The 19,909-nt window shown below is 35.3% G+C and overlaps 1 protein-coding gene across 4 annotated transcripts in view; it reads left to right on the forward strand.

Annotated features, from left to right (window-relative positions):
• IL6ST (interleukin 6 signal transducer) overlaps positions 1-18,861 on the forward strand; it is a 53,501-nt gene extending 34,640 nt beyond the window's left edge. For 3 of the 4 annotated variants that reach the window (XM_032850400.1, XM_032850413.1, XM_032850406.1), the window contains 12 exons: positions 2,319-2,485; positions 3,017-3,171; positions 4,905-5,064; positions 6,911-6,993; positions 7,631-7,841; positions 8,325-8,507; positions 10,142-10,243; positions 10,423-10,569; positions 10,868-11,008; positions 14,367-14,463; positions 16,762-16,843; positions 17,633-18,854. In XM_032850400.1, coding sequence (XP_032706291.1) covers positions 2,319-2,485; positions 3,017-3,171; positions 4,905-5,064; positions 6,911-6,993; positions 7,631-7,841; positions 8,325-8,507; positions 10,142-10,243; positions 10,423-10,569; positions 10,868-11,008; positions 14,367-14,463; positions 16,762-16,843; positions 17,633-18,370 — 2,266 coding nt within the window. In that variant the 3' untranslated portion in view covers positions 18,371-18,854. Of the gene's footprint in view, positions 1-2,318; positions 2,486-3,016; positions 3,172-4,904; positions 5,065-5,450; positions 5,477-6,890; positions 6,994-7,630; positions 7,842-8,324; positions 8,508-10,141; positions 10,244-10,422; positions 10,570-10,867; positions 11,009-14,366; positions 14,464-16,761; positions 16,844-17,632 lie in introns of those variants that run through there. The other variant, XM_032850421.1, reaches the window with a different exon arrangement.
• The last annotated feature ends 1,048 nt before the right edge of the window (positions 18,862-19,909 follow it).

A 19,909-nucleotide genomic window follows, 5' to 3' on the forward strand; every position in this document is an offset into this window, starting at 1 on the left:
TAGTATAGTTACATAACTTAGATCTTACCAAGATAAAAAACATTACTTATACCCCAGAAAGTTCACTATGCTCCTTCCCAGTCAGTCCTATCCACCACCCTATCCCACCCTGTCCCACAAAGCAACTACTGCAGTGATTTTCTTCACTGTAAATTTTTGTTTGTTCTGACTGTCATGTAGATGTAATCATACAGCATGTACTCTTCTGTGAAAGGTTATGACTCAGCAGAATAGTTTTGGGGATTTAACCATGTTGCTTCCCATTAGTTTTTCATTTTAAGGTTGGAGCCATCAGTGATCGTTAATTTGTACATGAGGTAAAAAATAGTGTATTCTTTTTATAAAAACCTGATACACTTAAAACTTCTTTCATCAACTATTGGTTACCCTGAGATACAGTTCATAGAAGCAAAATGGTATTAATGTTTCCCCTTTCTAACCAGTTTTATAAAGTGTTAGTTCCATAGCATCCTCCAAAGATGAGGGTTTTTTTTTCCCCCTTCATTACGAATTCATACTGAAACACATTTTACATGTTTCAGTCCATTACTATTACTTTTCTTGATACTTATATTGTCCCATCTTTGGTTAGGAACCTACTCAGGTTGGCTTTTCCTTTTGACTTCACTCACTAGTCTTTGATAGCTGTCTTCGACAGCTTCCTTCCTTTTTGATAGGACATGACTTTCCAGATTCATCTTAGTATATATATCCTTCCCCAGGCCTAGAATCAACCATTTCCCAAGTAGCCATGGTTCCATTTAATAGAAAATACTGTTTAGACTACAGTCAAGCTAGGGGAGCTTACTACTATGGGCTTGTTCTAGGGTTTTACAGCAGATACAGCTAGGAAATGTTTTTAAGGTAAAATAAATCATGCACTAATACTGATATTTCCAGTTTGGACTACCTGTTTTTACTTAATTTCATCCATCTAATATCTACATTTTCTGTGCTGAAAACCTTTATCTCCAGCACCACCAATATAATAATAGTTCTTTGCTTTATCTCATAGTAAGCAGCAGGTGCAGAATAGCAATGCCAATATCAGCATAACAATATGAATACTAAAACGAATTTTAAGATTGTTTTTCTTCCCCTAAGGATATAGTTAAATGATGTGGGTTTTTTTTCTGTTTTTTTTTTTTTAAGATTTTTTTTATCTATTTGACTTTTTTTTTTTTAAGATTTTTTATTTATCTATTTGACAGAGATCACAAGTAGGCAGAGAGGCAGGCAGAGAGAGAGAAGGAAGCAGGCTCCCCGCTGAGCAGAGAGCCCGATGCGGGTCTGAATCCCAGGACCCTGGGATCATGACCTGAGCCGAAGGCAGAGGCTTTAACCCACTGAGCCACCCAGGTGCCCCTTAAATGACGTTTTAAAGCTACTTGAAGGGGATGCCTGGGTGGCTCAGTCGGCTAAGCATCTGCCTTCGGCTCAGGTCATGCATGATCCCAGGGGCCTGGGATCACACTCTGAATCAGGCTCACTGCTCAGCAAGGAGCCGGCTTTTCCCTCTCCCACTCCCCTTGATTCTGCTCGCGCACTCACTCGCTCTCAAGTAAATAAATAAAATCTTAAAAAAAAATTTACAAAAATTAAGACACTTAAAAGAGTTTCTCTGTGTTAAAACACCAACTCAATACAAGAGTTCATATGTTTCATTTTGCTTTTGATTTTTAGGAATTTTTAAATTGAGACATAATTGATCTACAATATCCTGTTTATTTCAGGTATACATCATGGTAATTCATAAAAGTTACCTGTTTGATTGTGGTTTTGACTTAACCTCCTACTTTAAAAAAAAGTGTGTATATGTTTTTTAATTGATGCATAATTTAAAATTAAGTGAGTAAATAGTACCACTTGAAACTTTTTTCATGATAGAAATCAGAAAGGGTTTGACTGGAAAGAGGCTAAGGGGATTTTCTGGGATTGACAGAAATTCTTCCCCTGTCCTCCTATCACCTAGTATATTGTGCTTAGAATAATCATAGCTGCTTGAAGAAGGACATTGAGGGTACAGTAAGGATTGTTTCAGGAATGGAAAGAAATAGTAGTAAGGTCACAGGAAATAGACGATTTTTAGAGATGGGTCATTGGGGATAGAGCATAGTATTCTAAATGTAATGTTCTTGGCGTAAAATTTTGAAAAAATGTTTTAAGATACAGTTCAAACTCCATTTTAAAGGAAAGCCTGATAGTGCTTAAGAAATTTTATTTTAAGCTGTAAGTCTGGGCCTCATCAGGTAACCTTTTTCACAGTAATTTTTTAAAATCTGTTTTTAATGATCAATTCTTCCATTTTTTGTATTTAGGGCAACAGAGAAGTTTGCTGATTGTAAAACAAAACGTGACACCCCTACCTCATGCACTGTTGATTATTCTCCTGTGTATTTTGTCAACACTGAAGTCTGGGTAGAAGCAGAGAATGCCCTTGGGAGAGTTACATCAGATCATATAAATTTTGATCCTGTAGATAAAGGTAGTTATAAGCCTGAATTTGAGAATTTATTGGGGTATATACAGTGGCTTATTAATTTAGTTTTTTAGATTTTAATCAATATAGAAAAAGCACTTACTCTTTTAATGATTTTTATAAATTTGCATTAATAACAACATTAAAAATCTGGAAAAATATTAATAATACAGCTATACTACAGTGGTTTTGACTTTGAATGTTACCTGCTAGTATTTATGCAATTATCAAACGTTTTTACAACATAGCCATTATAGTATACATGTTTTTATTGTCTGTTTTTACATACATTATAAATATTTGTCTTTTGATAACTGAACCTGAAAAGATTAATAGGCATATAATAACTTGACAAAACTACAATTTCTTTAGAAACCTTTTCTCTTCATTATAATAGTATGACATTGCATTGTTTTCCAAAATAATAGTTCATTTGGTAAGAATAAATAAAAAATAAAATAAGTAGTATGTTTGAGTTTGTATAAGAAGTTATAAAAATGAACCATGATAAATATTAGGATTTATTTTATTCTTCAGTGAAGCCCAATCCGCCACATAATTTATCCGTAAGCAACTCAGAGGAACTGTCCAGTATCTTAAAATTGACGTGGATCAACTCAAGTATCCAGGATTTTATAAGACTGAAATATAACATTCAATATAGGACCAGAGATGCCTCAGTTTGGAGCCAGGTAAATTGCAAGTTACTGTTTATGCAAATAGTCTTGCAACCCTCTAACCTAAAAGTCTGAATATCCTAAGGTTGTGGTTACATGAAATATTTTGCTTGATCCCTCTTCTTGATCTGTGTTTCATGCAGGGGCAAACAGGAAGACATTCAGATTGAAAATACAGTTTTTTGCTTAGTACAGTAGCTTTGAAGTATGGGAGTGATACCAGGTGGTAAGGAATAGTATTTTTGATGGGAGGTGAAAGGAACACAAAAAATGAGCAAATTAAGTGGGGGAATATATAAAGAGATTATTTGGCTAAGGTAGAGCACGGGTTGGCAAACTAAATCTGCAAGCCAATTTCAGCCAGCCATCTGTCTTTATAAATAAAGTTTTGCTGGAACACATCCACACTTTTTTTTTTTTTTAATATCATCTTTGGCTATTTTGTGCTGCAGCGGACAAGTTGAGCAGTTGGAACAGAGACTGGCCCACAGCCTAAAATATTCACTATCTAGTGCTTTTTAGAAAGCATGTCAACTTTTGTAGAGGAAGTAGTTATTGGGGAACTTAAAAGACTGAAAAGGAACAGAAGAGTATACCCAAAGATGATGCTGTCAACAAAAGAAGTACTTGGAACTTTTAAAAAAGACAATCACCATAGCTTGTGCTCCCCGTAATATTCTTTGTTACATCTTCATTTGTCACTAACACTGTGCTTTTTCTTTCTTTTGTTGCAATAATGAGCTCATAAGGATTTGAGCTCATGATCTTAATACTTCTGCTCTCCATTCCACTTACAGAAGGACTGGTCAAAGTAAAATTAGAAAAAGCAACAAATGAAAATGGATTAATGCTTCATATTATACAGAGAGGATACATACCTGAACTTCAGAATATTTTTTGGTATCACAGAATCTTAATTCATTAATAATAACAAAAAAAGATACCTGCTTTGTATTCACTATTGAAATATCATAGTAATGAAATACCATAGTAATAGAATTATTTATCTGTATTCTCTCTTTTCTGAAAACAAGTTTTGTTTTTCTTGATTGGGCTGGATATCTGCCTTTTTCCTATCCAGAGTGGCACTCAGCTCTTCCATACTGTGCTTATTACTCTTGTCTTGGAATGCTGACCTGTATGGATTTCATCTGAGGGTTCCCATTCTCTCTGGTTTCTTGGTGAATATGGTTAAAGGAAGCAGGGGATCTGGCAAGAGAGAAGAGTGAGATCAGCATATTTATTTTCCCTGCTTCCTCCTGGAGCTGCCCATTCTCTCAGCCTAAGGTCACTGCTCTACTAAAGTTAATCCCGTCTGACCCTCTTCTCCGAGTTGCTGTTGCCAGCCCTTTTGGCCTGGGGGTAATAACAGCTCCAAGCCCCTGAGTAATGACCACTATCTAAGGTTTCCCTATACTCTGCCCATACTTCCTTTTAAAACCCTTCCTGAATTGAATTCTAATTGGAGTATACTATCTTTCTCCTGCTGAGACCCTAAGTGTTACAGGCCTCATGGAAGAAAAATAAATAAATGAAGGATTAATAATAGATGTTTCCATACTTTCCAAATCTACTAACTTCACTAACTTAGACAGCTTTTTGATTTGCATTTATATCTCTCCTGAGCTTGAGTTTAATTTATTAGTCTAGTTTCATTAAATGAGTTTCCAAAATGTTAGGGAATTTAGGACAGTTACAATAATACATGGAGTTTTTTTTTTTTATTAGTTGATCTGCTTTGATTTCAGATTCCCCCTGAAGATACAGCATCCACTCGATCTTCCTTCACTGTCCAGGACCTTAAACCTTTTACAGAATATGTATTCAGGATTCGTTGTATGAAGGAAGATGGTAAAGGCTTCTGGAGTGACTGGAGTGAAGAAGCAAGTGGTATCACATATGAAGATAGTGAGTAATTAAGATACCTGAGGAAATAAAGGTTTTTGAATTAGGGCTATGAATTGTATCTGGTTTTAGTAATGTAGACCACCTCCTTATTTTATGACCATTTTATTCAAACTTGTATTTTACACTTCTGTTCTAACATCAAGATGTGAAATGTGCATGATTTGTATTAATCTGTTTGATTCCTCATAAAGAGGATATCAGGGAATGAACATGAGAAAACCACTGAACTAACAGTTAAGTCCAGAACATTTTATAAAGGACGGTAGTTCAAAGATACCCCAAAAAGAGAATCATATCCTGACTCATTAAAGTCATACTAAGAAAATATACCATAGTCCCTCACTGTCAGAAATACATGTGTACTATCACTTGTTCGTTTCTACCAGCACTTAATAAACCCCTGGAAAAGAATCCTGGAGTTTTGGTTTATTTTCATTTCCCTTTCCCCACCCACCACGATCATAAGGGGCATAGAATATAGAATCCAAAAGTCATAAAAGGGTATATAGGATCCAAGGTAAGATTTCCTGCCCAAATCAGTAATTTCTTTCGGAGCAGTCAAGAAATAGTCCTGTGGCATACAGATTTTTCTTTTTGAACAGTTTTATTCCATAGTTTCACCCTTCAGGTGTCAATGGCAACAGCTCTGGCTTTAAAACCTCCTGTACCACCACTGTCCCTTCACTTCCAGCTTCATTAGAGGTTAGATAGTGAAGTGAGAGTATCAAAGGCTTTCCACTAAGATGTTCTCTTATTCTCATAAGTGACATGAAAGAAAGTAGTTCTGCTATTGCTGATTTGAGGATCTTCAACTGGATTTCTTTGTCTTGTCTAGGAATTCTTAAACTGGGATCCATGGGGCCTTGAAAGCTGGTGGGTCAGTTGCAGAGGGGAGGCGAGGGGAGGGTGGTTCCTGAACTCAAGTGTGGGCAAAATATTACGGCTAGTGCCTATGTGTGTTTTTTGGGAGGGGAGATGGTGGAAAATCATGAACCATTAGATGAAGCAATTCTTCAATTTAATGAGTGATTCCTCTAGGTTCTTTTTCAGGAAGTCTTTTTGGACTATAACACTTTCATTATAGTTTCTTGGTCTTTATTTTGTATACTTGTGCATATATTCGTACTGGCAACCTTGTCCCCAGCCTTGTGTCCTTTTTCTCTGTTTTGTCCTCCATAATTACCTCTTTTTAGTAAATCACATCATTGCTTAGATTTATTCAGATCCTTTCTTATTCTATTGAACCATAGCTTATAATTGCACTTAAAAAATTCTGAAAAATCGGTTGATTCCATAGGAATTTTTAAAACCTAATTTATTAGCATTTGATACTTGGTTTTATAAAGTGGATTGTCATTTCTCATGTTGTTGATTATGATGGCAACACTGCGAATTCATTTTTATTGTATCTTGTCAACAGTCCTAACATAAGGTAATAAACTTAGCCCACATTTATTCCATTTATGTTGTTTTATATTCTATACACACACACACACACACACACACACACACACACACAGGAGTTTTAAGTATATATTTAAACATAATTTTTCAGTTTGAGTTCCAGCAGTAAGAAGTGGTGATCCATCTTTGGTTATACCTTAGGATATGTTTGTAGTTTCACAATTTCAAGATTAGAAAAATAATCCAGTATAATCTAAATTACCAAGTGGTCTATTACCTGACTAAAGGAAGACCCAGGCATAGCATACTAGAATGGGGAAAATGATAGTTTAAATAGTGACTAAAGGGCAAGAATATTAAAAACAAAGTAAGAGAATAATTTCCAAGATGATACTTTATTGTTAAAAACTTCTATTTTAAAAAGTTCATGTCATTTTTTTAGGACCATCCAAGGCACCAAGTTTCTGGTATAAGATAGAGCCATCCCATACTCATGGCTATAGATCTGTACAACTCATATGGAAGGTAAAAAAAAAAAAAATTGCATGTTTATCTTTTGTCACTTACATGAATACATTTTATATGGTATTATGAGTGTAGTTTTTTACTTAAATTTTTATTCATCTCAGTATCAGGAAAACATTTGACAAATAGAAAAACAAAGCTTTGTATATATTACATAAACTGCAGGTTATATCTGTTAAAAACATAAGCATTTGTGAAAAGTTCTATGAGAAGGATTTTGTCTGTCCAACTTTCCTGAGTGCCTCATAGAAAACAATTTTTAAAGGTTTTGAGTAATCAAAAGTATTGCCAATAATAATTGTTGTCAACTCTGTAAGGCTGCAAGCGAATCCATACTAAAAAAAAAAAAAAAAAAAAAACACCTCAGGAATAAAATATAATTTAGAGCCAGATAGCCACAGTGCAGGTACTATACAGAACTAAAAGCTAATGAAATGGTGCTACTTTTCTTCCTAGTCAAAGTTACAGGTTTACTCACTTACTATGTAGTAGTTTACTTAAGGTAGTAAATTGTAAATGAGGTTGCAGGTACCTTTTTTTCAGTTAAACTATTTAGAGGTTTTACATAACAGCAGAATTTGTGAACACAGGGAAAAATGAATAACTTTTATTAAATTTTTAAAATATTTTATTATAGACATTGCCTCCTTTTGAAGCCAATGGAAAAATTCTGGATTATGAAGTGACTCTCACAAGATGGAAATCACGTTTACAGAATTACACAGTTAATGAAACCAAATGGACAGTAAACATCACAAATGATCGTTACATAGCAACTCTCACAGCGAGGAATCTGGTTGGCAAATCAGATGCAGCTGTTTTAACTATCCCTGCTTATGACTTTAAAGGTTTGTGTCTGTGAGATGGCATCGACTTATGGATGGGAAAAGGTGGTTCTTAATGTAGAAGATACTCTGTGGCATAGTACATAGTTAACTTACTCTAAGTGAACAGCCAAGTAATTTGTCTTATTCTTAGGTGGCTCACTTAAACTTTGACGTGAACTACTTAATTCATTTCAGTCTTTTCTGATTACTTGTTTTTTACATACTATTTTAAGACTCTGGGAACCATATATGAATATGACTTAAATACATTGTTCATAGCTTTCAAAGAAGGAAAAAGCCATTCACATATAGAAAACACTTGAAGAATTTTGAGAAAAGAAGCATTTTAGTTTCAAAATAAATTGTCTATATGTAAATTATAATGTGCCTTTATTCATGGAAATACATATGCTACAAAAACTGATAGAAAGGCTATGTAAAATATCAAAATTACAGATTTTTAATGCTCACTTATCATATTGGTATTCAACCTTTGTTTTAAAGCTACTCGCCCTGTAAGGGATCTTAAAGCATTTCCCAAAGATAATATGCTTTGGGTGGAATGGACTGCTCCGAATGAATCTGTAAACAAATACATCCTTGAGTGGTGTGTATTATCAGATAAATCGCCCTGTATCCCAGACTGGCAACAGGAGGATGGATTAGTACACCGCACCTATTTAAGAGGTATACCTGGTTAGAAAAAATTTAAGTTGATATCCTTATGTCTTACTACTCTTTAGACAGATTTTTCTTCTACATATTCTTTGTGCATTACAGATGCTATGGTCCCCTGAAAAGTTACATCTAGTTTGCCATATGTGTGACTCTCACCAAGTCACATCTAACCTCGTTCAGTTGCAGGGTCTTTTTATGGACAAAGTGGGGTTAATAGTATTTCTCTTTATAGTTAAGTGTTGCGATCATCAAAGGAACACTTAAACTGTAAAGAGAAATATTATATGACCTCTGCTTGTAATTAGTTGCATTCTTTCTGTACCTGATTTAACTCCCTCATCCTGCAATGAGAAAATATTTTTCCGTAGCATCTGAATGACTTACACTCTTAAAGCTGTTGAAGAGGGGAAAGTGGAATTAGAACTCAGATTACCTTATGTCTTTTAACTGGAAGTTGTAATGGACGGAAAGTAATGATGTTGTAGAGCTCCAGAATGGTGGATTACCCTGCATTTTAAGGTACAACTTACTGTGTGGCTTTGAAGTGATAAAAACAGCTTTAAAGAGAAAACATTCAGCTTGTATGTGCCCCCCCCAAATACGGAAGGATAACCATTAGAATTCAGCTATGAATAATATGATTAATTAGAGAAAAGCTGTAAACAAGGACATATCTGCCATAAGGTAAAACAGGCTATTTGGCCCTCCTTACCCTCTTATTCAGTAAACAATTCTAATAAATTTGGTTTCTTCTCAGCCTTATTAAAAGCAAGGTAGAGCTAGAGGGAAGACCTACATTGGTAATAACTGGACAATAGAAATGTTTTTAAGATCGCATAGCATAATCTCCAGAGACTGCAGGTTGCATAGGGAGCCCTAATAGTTCATAGCTCTGATAACATCACTGTATTACAGCAGAATATAACACTCACTCATCGTCTTGATAATACTGAGTCATCCAGAAAAAGTAGTTACCTGTTTAAGAAAGCAATGGAGCATATAATAACTTTATAACTTCATAAGTAATATTTAAGGAAATAAAAGTTCTTAATGTGTAAACTTCAGTAAAATATTTTCTGATGTGGACAGGTAAAATTTTGTAAGAAAAAAAAGAACTTAAAAAATTTTTACTATTGTGTATCGGGAATAGATTACTTTGTTAATTTGAAGAGATCATAAAGAATTTATAAATAATAACTTTAATTTTTTTTAACTTTTTGGGGGAAATAGTACTAATTCTTTCTTTCCCAGTGACCTGACCAACCAGGGCCATTTCCCTAGCTCTTATTAACAGTGGGTCTTCAGGTAGTTCTCCAAGAATTAGTTAAAATATACAAACACTGTCAAACTATAAGACCAAGGATAATTTGAAATCAATGTTTTATTGTAAGTTCTGGATAATAATACAATAATTACTTTAACTGACAGTATATTTTTTTATTTCCATGATATTGGCAATAAAAGTAAGCTTTTATTTAACTTTTACTCTGTTAAGCTTGAATCCAGTACACAAAAAGCAATGCTTACTTTAAAAGCTGCAGTTCTAAAAGTTCAATAACCATGAAATTATAATATAAAAATAAATAATGGAGTTACACTTTTATTATGGGGAAAAAATGCTTCCTCTCCTCTTCTTTCTTTAGGGAACCTAGCAGAGAGCAAATGTTACTTGATAACAGTTACTCCAGTATTTGCTGATGGACCAGGAAGCCCCGAGTCTATAAAAGCATACCTTAAACAAGCTCGTAAGTCCAAACTCATTTTCTTTGAAATGTGTTGTTTGCTCTTAACAAAGACATTCTGTCTTTTTAAAATAAGGGTATGTGTTACAGTGTTCAAATAAAATAACTAAATTCTAGTGAATTCTAGTAATATATTGAATTGTAATGATTTTCAGTTATCAAATACTTTTCTTCTATTCTAGCACCTTCCAAAGGACCTACTGTTCGGACAAAAAAAGTGGGGAAAAATGAAGCTGTCTTAGAGTGGGACCAACTTCCTGTTGATGTTCAGAATGGATTTATCCGAAATTATACTATATTTTATAGAACCATCATTGGAAATGAAACCGGTAATAAAACTATCAGTATTTAACTGTTTTTTTTCCTTAAGCTTTTAAATATTAAGTCTCTCTTAATTATACATCTTAGAGTATATTATCATCAGAAAAGAGGCACCTGAGAATTTGTCTGATGGTTGCTTTTGTGGTCCTATTAAAGAAATACTGTGTTGTGCTTACTGGAGAAGAGTGTTCCAGAGACATGAAAGTTATTTTCTGAAAAATATTTTTTGCGTTCTTAATACTTTTTCAAAAGCTAAATCAGAAACATTGAGCAGTTGAATAAACCACACTTACTGATTTCTTCTAGCTGTGAATGTGGATTCTTCTCACACAGAATATACATTGTCCTCTTTGACCAGTGACACTTTGTACATGGTACGAATGGCAGCATACACAGATGAAGGTGGAAAGGATGGCCCAGAATTCACTTTTACTACACCAAAGTTTGGTAAGTAATGTTGGCTCTTTTCTTCTTTTTCTTTTTAAAGTTTGATCAGACTAAAAGCAGACTTAGATTCATAGAAAAGCATTTTTCATAAATTACAGTTTTTGTCTTTATCTGATTTTGGTAGTTTCTTTAAACTATCAAAACTCACCTCTGTTATTTCATTAACGGCTTCTCACTGATTTCATCTATATACTGTCTAAATGCTGAAAGAATTTTTGTATCTTTCTAAGTGGGTTCATACTTTCACTGGCAAAAATCGAGTGTGGTCTTTCTTCCTTCTCTTAATCTTTTTATAGGCAGATTGCTGGAAAGATGAGTCCACCCTTCCAGACTCTACTTCCATTCCTCCAGCTCAGTCTTTGACTTCTTGAAACAAGGCCTCCAGCCCCCACTCCACTGAAATCTCCCTCAAGGAAGTCTTCTTAGTTATGATCTCCCTGGCATGCTTTTTAGTCTTTTTTCTGTACTTCTCAGCATTTGAGTGTCTGTTGGCTTCTCCATCCTTGAAACTGCCTTTTGGTCCTTCTATGGAATAGCGCCCTCCTGAGTCTTTTCCCACTCTGGTACTTCCTTCTTGGCCCCCTTTTCACTCTTCTTTTTAAAAACGATTCGTATTTTCCAGAGCTCTATTCTCAGCCCTATTCTATTATCTGCCTATTCACACTCCCTGTGACTTCAGCCATCCTCTCTCTCCTTCACAAATAACATTTCTCTTTTCCCTGACAAAACCATCCAGGTCTTTGCCAAAGCCAGAAATTTAGATACGGATGTAGTAAATTTTTTCCTATCTTTTTTGCTTACGTAAGCCAAATATAAAGTCCTGTTGATCATGCCTTCTAATTTACTGCTTTTGCATGCCCTTTGATAATCTCTTTCCTTGACTCTGAGCTTCTCAGGATTTTCTCCATCTTTTTCTGTCTTTTCCTAATGTGAGCTTTTCCTGTGTGAGCTTCCTACTTAGCCTCCCTAATGCAGACTGAAGCTGCATTCATTCTTTTTCCTACTACATTTTGAATCAGTATAGAAATAACTTATTTTATTATAATTGTATTTGTAATGTCCACCCCCAAGTACCACTACAGTGATTGATAAATAGAAACTTCATATTCCTGATTGATTGCTGAATGAGAAAATGAGTAACTACATAAAATAAATAATAAAAGATCTGAGTTTTGCTGCGATATCCAGTAATGAACATAGTTTCTGGAATAAGATTTGTGGCGACATGCTAATAAAATAATATATAACAGGTAATAATTGAAATTGATTTAAAAAAAAAAAAAAAACTTTTAAAATACTATCCTGGTTGTGAAAGTAACATTCTGTAGAGCAGAAGAAAAATCACTCCTAATCTCTCATCCAGAATAATCTTTTAACATATTTGTGTATCCTTCTAGTATTATTTGTGCATACATTTTTTCCCAAAATTTAGAGCATAGGATTTACTTTATCATCTGCTTTTTTCACTGATCTATTTATTGTTCTGTGGAACTATTGTGGGTTCTTACTGTAACATGCCTTGCTCCCAAAGGACCTTACAGTGTATTTGAAGAAATGTAGCATAAGCAAAGTAATTGAATGGAAAGGCATTTAGGCCATGTAGGCAGTAAATAGAAGAGGAAGTTAAAGGTAATTAGTTGGGGCGACTTTTATCATCAAAGAGTTTATAGGTGCACCTGGGTGGCTCAGTGGGTTAAAGCCTCTGCCTTTGGCTCAGGTCATGATCCCAGGGTCCTGGGATCAAGTCCGGCATCAAGCTCTCTGCTCAGCAGGGAGCCTGCTTCCTCCTCTCTCTCTCTGCCTGCCTCTTTGCCTACTTGTGATCTGTCACATAAATAAAAGATTTTATAAAGGAGACAGTACTTGAGCCTCAAGGTTAGGATGTGAACAAATAGGAAGAAGAGTGCATCTTAGGACGGAATGAGCAAAGGCCCAAGACATAAAAACATAAGTTTAGCAGCAGTACAGAAGAGGTTCTGCCTGAATTTGATTTGGTATAGATAAGAATATATGAAACCTGAGCATACAAGTAACTAGTATTTGCCAGTCTACAGTTTTTTCTTGAGCATTGATCTGACTTACTGGTTTATGTTAGGCTTTGTAGAAGATAAAGTTACTTACAAAGGGATATGTGTGGTGCAAAGATTAGACTAAGTCAATAGTATGTGACTGCAGTACTATTTTTATAAAGTCTTCCCATGAAAGACTAATTAGGTGGAGACTGGAGGAGTTAACCAGAAACAACCGTAAGGTAAATCATTAAAAAGTAACTCTAATAGAAACTATCCAATTAGTGATTCATTTGATTAAGTAAGCCCTCTTTTAAATGCAGATTAGGGATCATCTGCTATTTAGAAATTTTAGGCTTACTGATTTTTAGGTGATAACTATTCCTACTACTGCCACTCCTTAAGATTAAGGAGTACTTAAGATTCTTAAAAATTCTGGGCACCGGGGTGACTTGGTTAAGTGTCTGCCCTTGGCTCTGATCATGATCCCAGAGCCCTGTCAAGTCGGCCTGCTCTAGCTCAGGAGGGAATCTGCTTCTCTCTCCCTCTGCCTTTCCCCACTGCTCGTGCTCTCTGTCTGAAATAAACAAGATCTTTAAAAAACAAACTAACTTACAATTCCTTAGCCATTTATCAGATAGGCCTTGTTTTTTTTTTTGTTTTGTTTTGTTTTTTAATTATTTGAGAGAGCACACAACCAGGGAGGAGGGCAGGGGCGCAGAGAGAGGGAGAGAACATCTCCAGCAGACTCCTTGCTGAGTGCACATCCTGACTTAGGGCTCAATCCCAGTGCCCTGAGATCATGACCTGAGCCAAAATCTAGAGTTGGACACTTAACCAACCAAACCATCCAGGTGCCCTGATGCCATCTTTTTGAAAATAGTAAATAGCTACTAAAAATTTTGCCTGAACCTTTTATTTTTATTCCTTATAGAGGAACACATCTGTAGTTCAGTTATTAAGATTGTTTTACAGCTTCTCTACTTCTCCCCAGTACTCACAGATCTCAAAGATAAGCTTTTGTTAAGATTCTGCTGAGGGCAGATCATAAATGTAATAAATGGTTAGGTTTGGGAGCTCAAATTACTGGGTAGATTATCTGTCCAGTAAAATAAACTTGGTCATTTTATTCCCTAACCAACATACAGTTTATGCTTACCCTGTGGCCAGGTTACTGTGTAAGGTATAAAGGGCTAGAAAAGCGGGGGAGAAACCAGTTTTTAAGTTAAAAACGCTGTAAAAACCGGATGGTATTTCATCTGTTCAACAATCCTCTGGCTGGGAAGTTGTGTTATTTGTGTCAACATAGGCATTGACCATTATTTTCTACCTTACCCCTTTGTTTTTAGCTCAAGGAGAAATTGAAGCCATAGTTGTGCCCGTTTGCTTAGCGTTCCTATTGACAACCCTTTTGGGAGTACTGTTCTGCTTTAATAAGCGAGACCTGTAAGTACCCCTGTTTTTATTTTTACAGTTTTTCCACTGGATTTATGCTCTGTTCTCTCCCTCAACCTCTGGCCCCAAGTAATTACTGATTTGCTTTCTGTGACTGTAGTTCTGCCTTTTCTAGGATTCCATATAAATAGAATCAAATAATATGTAGTCTTTTTATATTACGTCTTGCATTTCACCGGTTCTTCAGACTTAGTGTTGGAAATACTCCTTTTTCCTATTTATTGAATAGTATTCTATAGTATACATTTATCAATTTGTTCAAACATCTGTTACAGAAATGCAGGCTGTTTCTTTGAATTGGGGCTATTGCAAATAATGCTGCCATGAATATTCACCTGCAGATCTTTGCGTGGGCATGTTAACCATTTATCTTGTGTAAATACCTAGTAGTGGGATTGCTGGGTCAGGTGGTGAGTGCATATTTAATTAAGTTCATGAGAAACTGTCAAACTATTTTTCAAAGTGGATATACCATCTTGTATTCTCACCAGCTCTGTGAGCCTTCCAGTTGTTCCCTATTATCAATACTTGGTGCTGTCACAGTTTTTAATTTTAGCTACTTCATTGTGATCTTAATTTCCATTTCCCTAGTAAGTAGTAATGGGTCTTTTCATGTGCCATTGCTATATATTCTTTGGTGCGGTAAACCTTCTGAAATCTTCTGCCAGTTTTTACAATTGGGTTGTTTGCCTGAACGCTGAACTGTTAAGAGTTCTTTACATACTCTGATTACAGAATTATTCTCAAATGTGTTTTGGAAAGTTTGGTCTTGTGGCTTTGCCTTCTCATTTTCTTCACTGTGACTTTAGAACTAAAGTTTCTAATTTTGATGAAGTTTATGTCCTACATAGGAAATCTTTGCCTAAGTCAAGTGTCATGAATATGTTCTCCTTTGTTTTCTTCTAGAACTTTAATCAGTGTAGCCAAAGGTCTATGATCTATTTTTGTGCATGGTACAAGGTCAGGGTCAGGGTTCATTTTTTTCCCCCCATAGATTCCAGCCTTACTTATTGAAATTTACTTACTTACTTTTTGCCCCATTGTATTGCCTGGATATCTTTGCCAAAATCAGTTATCCATGTACGTCTAGATTTATTTATGGACTCCGTTCTATTCCACTGATCTATATGTCAATTATCCTAGTACCATACTATCTTGTTACTGCTCTGTGGTAATTTTGAGAGCAGTTAGTGGAATTCTTCTAATACTTCATTTTTCAGAATTATTTTGGCTAGAGTATTTGATAAACTGATACTAATACTGATATGAAAAGGAAATTTCCTTGGGTGGGGGTGGGAATCCCAGTACATGTTGACTGAGATTTTACTGAATCTGTAAGTCAATTTAGGGAAAAACTACAATCTGAACAGGAGTTTACATCTGCATAAATCACATGTCTTTCAGGAATATATTAATCTCTCTTTAGGTTTTAATTTTCTTTTGCTGTGTGTTATTTCCAGTGGGATAGGCCTTACACATCCTACATTAAATACATTACTAAATATCTTTTATACAGTTGTAAATGGCATTTTCAGAAATTTTTATCTCTAATTGTTCATTGCTAGAAATAGAAATGTAATTTTTTTTTTAAAGAACTTACTGTCCTTGTATACTAAGACCTGGATACATTCATCTATTCTAGTACCTTTTTGGATTTCTTAGCATTTTTGCTGCTCACCAGTGAAGATAGTTACTCTGATGTTTTGTTTTCAGTTATTTTTTCTTGTTATACTGGTTAAGTAAAACTTTGCATTATCACTGGTTTTAAGGGAGAAAACGTTCAGTCTTTTAGGATCACATGTGATGTTGGTTTTGTCAGATGCTTTTTTGTCATCTGATGATCATACAATTTTTGTTTAGGTTCTTTATTGCTTTTTATATTATACCCACATTTTATAGTTGTTTCCACAGGAGAGTCTGTCAGTCAGGACCTTAATACTCATCTTTATTTTTATATTTGAACTTATTTTCAAGGTGACTCACTTCCTGTATACTTAAATACACTTAGGGATCTCTCACTTAGGGTTAGGAACTGTATTAAGGTAAATAAATACTCTGGTGAAAAATCAAGTTTTTTCTGGTAGCTATGTAAAAATTTATTATGTGGTTTTAGTTGGAAATTGAACATTTGCTTTTGTTGTTGGGAAAGGGTTTTGTTGTGACTTGCTTCAACTTTTGTTTTTTTAAATTGAATACTTAACAGTTTTTTATTACAGCTAGATTAAGCTCATGTTTAGCATATGCTTAAAACATACAGTTTTACAAACAGCATATTTCTTTTCTCTCCAGAATTAAAAAGCATATCTGGCCTAATGTTCCAGATCCTTCAAAGAGTCATATTGCCCAGTGGTCACCTCATACACCTCCTAGGGTAAGATACAGTGTCTCTGACTTGTTTATACTTGGGCATGTTAGGGTACGTTTCTAGAGTTAAACCAACTGATGAGCCCAAATTGAGAAATAAATGGTAATAAAGTATTACACAACATATTCTGATACTCCCTACTTCTGTGAACCTGAAAAGTACTTGATGGAACTCTGAAAATAGAAAAGTTGATGTGTAAATACTGCTCTGTAGTAACTGTTGTAAGGCAAGCATTTTATATAGGCTACTAAAATCAAATTTAACAGTACACCAGTTTAATACTGCTGAAAAGATTTCTAGAAACCTAAATTCTTCTAACTACCTTAAAGTTGAAATGACTTAACTTTCCTACCTTTTAATAGAAATTGTTGAATTTTATGTTAAGATCTAGAATACATTTTACAGTGCTCGCTTCGGCAGCACATATACTAAAATTAGAAAACATTTTACAGGATTTAAGTCATTTGAGTATTTCTATCCTGGTAATCCTTGGCTCCATAGTCTAGTAATGAAGTAGACTTTGTATACCAACCCGTAGCTTATCAGAATTGAACAACAGTATTGATTAGGAATGCTGGTGAAATACATTGATTGATGCTTCTCAGAATTATTCCCACAGTACCTGCAGTTCAGCTAGTTGACAGGACCTAGTGACCCACATTATGTCTGTACCATGGGAATTAACTGAGAAGTTTGAGATGCGTTTCTCTGTGGTTTTAACTAGAATTTACTGTAAGTTTCAGAGTTTGAGTAAATGTGTATCAGAGTTACTAATACAGGTTCTTTCTTTCTTAGCATAATTTTAATTCCAAAGATCATATGTATTCAGATGGCAATTTCACTGATGTAAGTGTTGTGGAAATAGAAGCAGCAAATGACAAAAAGCCTTTTCCAGAAGATCTGAAATCACTGGACCTGTTCAAGAAGGAAAAAATTAGTACTGAAGGACACAGCAGTGGTATTGGAGGGTCTTCATGCATGTCCTCCTCTAGGCCAAGCATTGCTAGCAGCGATGAAAATGAGTCTGCACAAAACACTTCAGGCACCGTCCAGTATTCCACAGTGGTGCACAGTGGCTACAGACACCAGGTTCCATCGGTCCAAGTCTTCTCAAGATCGGAGTCCACCCAGCCCTTGTTAGATTCTGAGGAGCGGCCTGAAGATCTACAGCTGGTAGATAACACAGAGGGCAGTGCTGGCAGTTTTCCCAGGCAACAGTATTTCAAACAAAACTGCAGTCAGCGTGACACTAGCCCAGATATTTCACATTTTGAAAGATCAAAGCAAGTTTCATCAGTCAATGAAGAAGATTTTGTGAGACTCAAACAGCAGATGTCAGATATTTCACAGCCCTTTGAAGCTGGGCAAATGAAAATGTTTCAAGAAATTTCTGTAGCAGATGCTTTTGGCCCACATACTGATGGACTGGTAGAGCGATTTGAAACCGTGGGGATGGAGGCTGCAATTGATGAAGGAATGCCTAAAAGTTACCTACCACAGACTGTCCGACGAGGTGGCTACATGCCTCAGTAAAGACTAGTCCTGTTACGACTTCAGTACCTGTAAACTAAAGCTGATTTTATCTGTTACTTCAGGTAAAAATAATCTTCACTCACTGAAGATGATCATTTTCCCTTGAGGACAACAACAAACTGTCCTCCCCCCCGGGCAGTTTCCCTTCCAGAATATCTGGGATTCTTCAAGCACTACATAAACTGACTTCATCCTCTGAATAGCTGAATGATACTGTGCTGTTTCAGGATGTTTGCACTGAAGAAAAACAAAGCTTGTCTCAGCTTTGCAAATTAAAACTTTGTTTTGGTAGCTAGGAAACAGAGGGTATTTAAATAATAAGCAGTGATACACTTAGTACGGCTATACTGATTTTAGTGAGAATAGGCACCAAATAAAGTGGCTGAGATAGAGTTAAGATAAAAAAATCAGAAGAGTGAGATCTAGACTATTCAAATGACAGCATAGAGCTGCAGGTGGCATAATTACATGAACCAAGCTTTTTTTGTCTGACCAAAACAAGCCAAAATAGTGGACCTAATTAGAATATTGCCAACAGGAAGTAGTAGACATTCTCCTCCATTGGTAGTGATGCTGCCTATTATGAGACAAATGGAGTGCAAGTCTGAATATTTTTGAATATTAGTATCCTCATTAAGCAGTCTAACAGATTTTCAAGATCTGCTTTTTATCATCATTCATAAATTCAGCAAAGTGCCCAGGTAAGAGCTATGAATGAATGCCAAACTATGTTAGCCATTTAAAAAATTCTTTGCCATTTATAAGACCTTAATTGTTTTTTTAAAGACCTTCATTATTTAACATTCATATATATATATATATATACACAAACATTATCCTTTTTGTTAATACTAGAGAACTTGGTTGATGAAGCGCTTTATACAATGTTAAATTAAAACATATTTTAGGGTGAAGACACATGCTTTGTTTTTATTTTTAAGTAGGCCAAGATTTGAAGGTTTTTTTTTCTTCAGTGTTCGAAGCAAACTATGAGGAGATGGGCACTACTTACCAAATAAAGCATCATCCAAAACCGTACATGTTGACGTTAGTAAATGTCACAGAGCATACCCTGTTGTAAAGGCACTTAATGAAGGGTTAGTATTTTAGTATCTGCCAGTTCTGAGGTAGATGGGACTGACTTCCTTCTACATTGTGATTTAGATTTTAAACCTACTCTCCTGCAAGTTCTGTTCTTCCCAGAGAAAGGTAAGCTAGGGCTCCAGATTTTAGCACTTAACCCCACTTTGACATTTTTGCCATACCCTGCCCACCACATTTGACAAGGAGGCAGGGCTAAAGACAGGAACAAGAAGTTAAATGAAGAAATTTTCATTAAATCATTAGTGGTCGACTAGTGGTGTGAAGTACATTTTCAGAAGGTAGGTTTTGGTTTTCTGTATTTATGTCACCAAAACCAGGCAAACTTCAAAAGAAGGAAAGTTGACAACTGAAATCTAATTCTACTCATTATGCTCTCAGAATATTGTTTATAGTAGACCTACTGTTCATTAGATGTTATCTTTGTATTCTTGCCAG

The sequence above is a fragment of the Lontra canadensis genome, unplaced genomic scaffold (assembly GCF_010015895.1).
Source record: "Lontra canadensis isolate GAN:19392208 unplaced genomic scaffold, GSC_riverotter_1.0 scaffold4, whole genome shotgun sequence".
Classification (NCBI taxonomy): Eukaryota; Metazoa; Chordata; class Mammalia; order Carnivora; family Mustelidae; genus Lontra; species Lontra canadensis.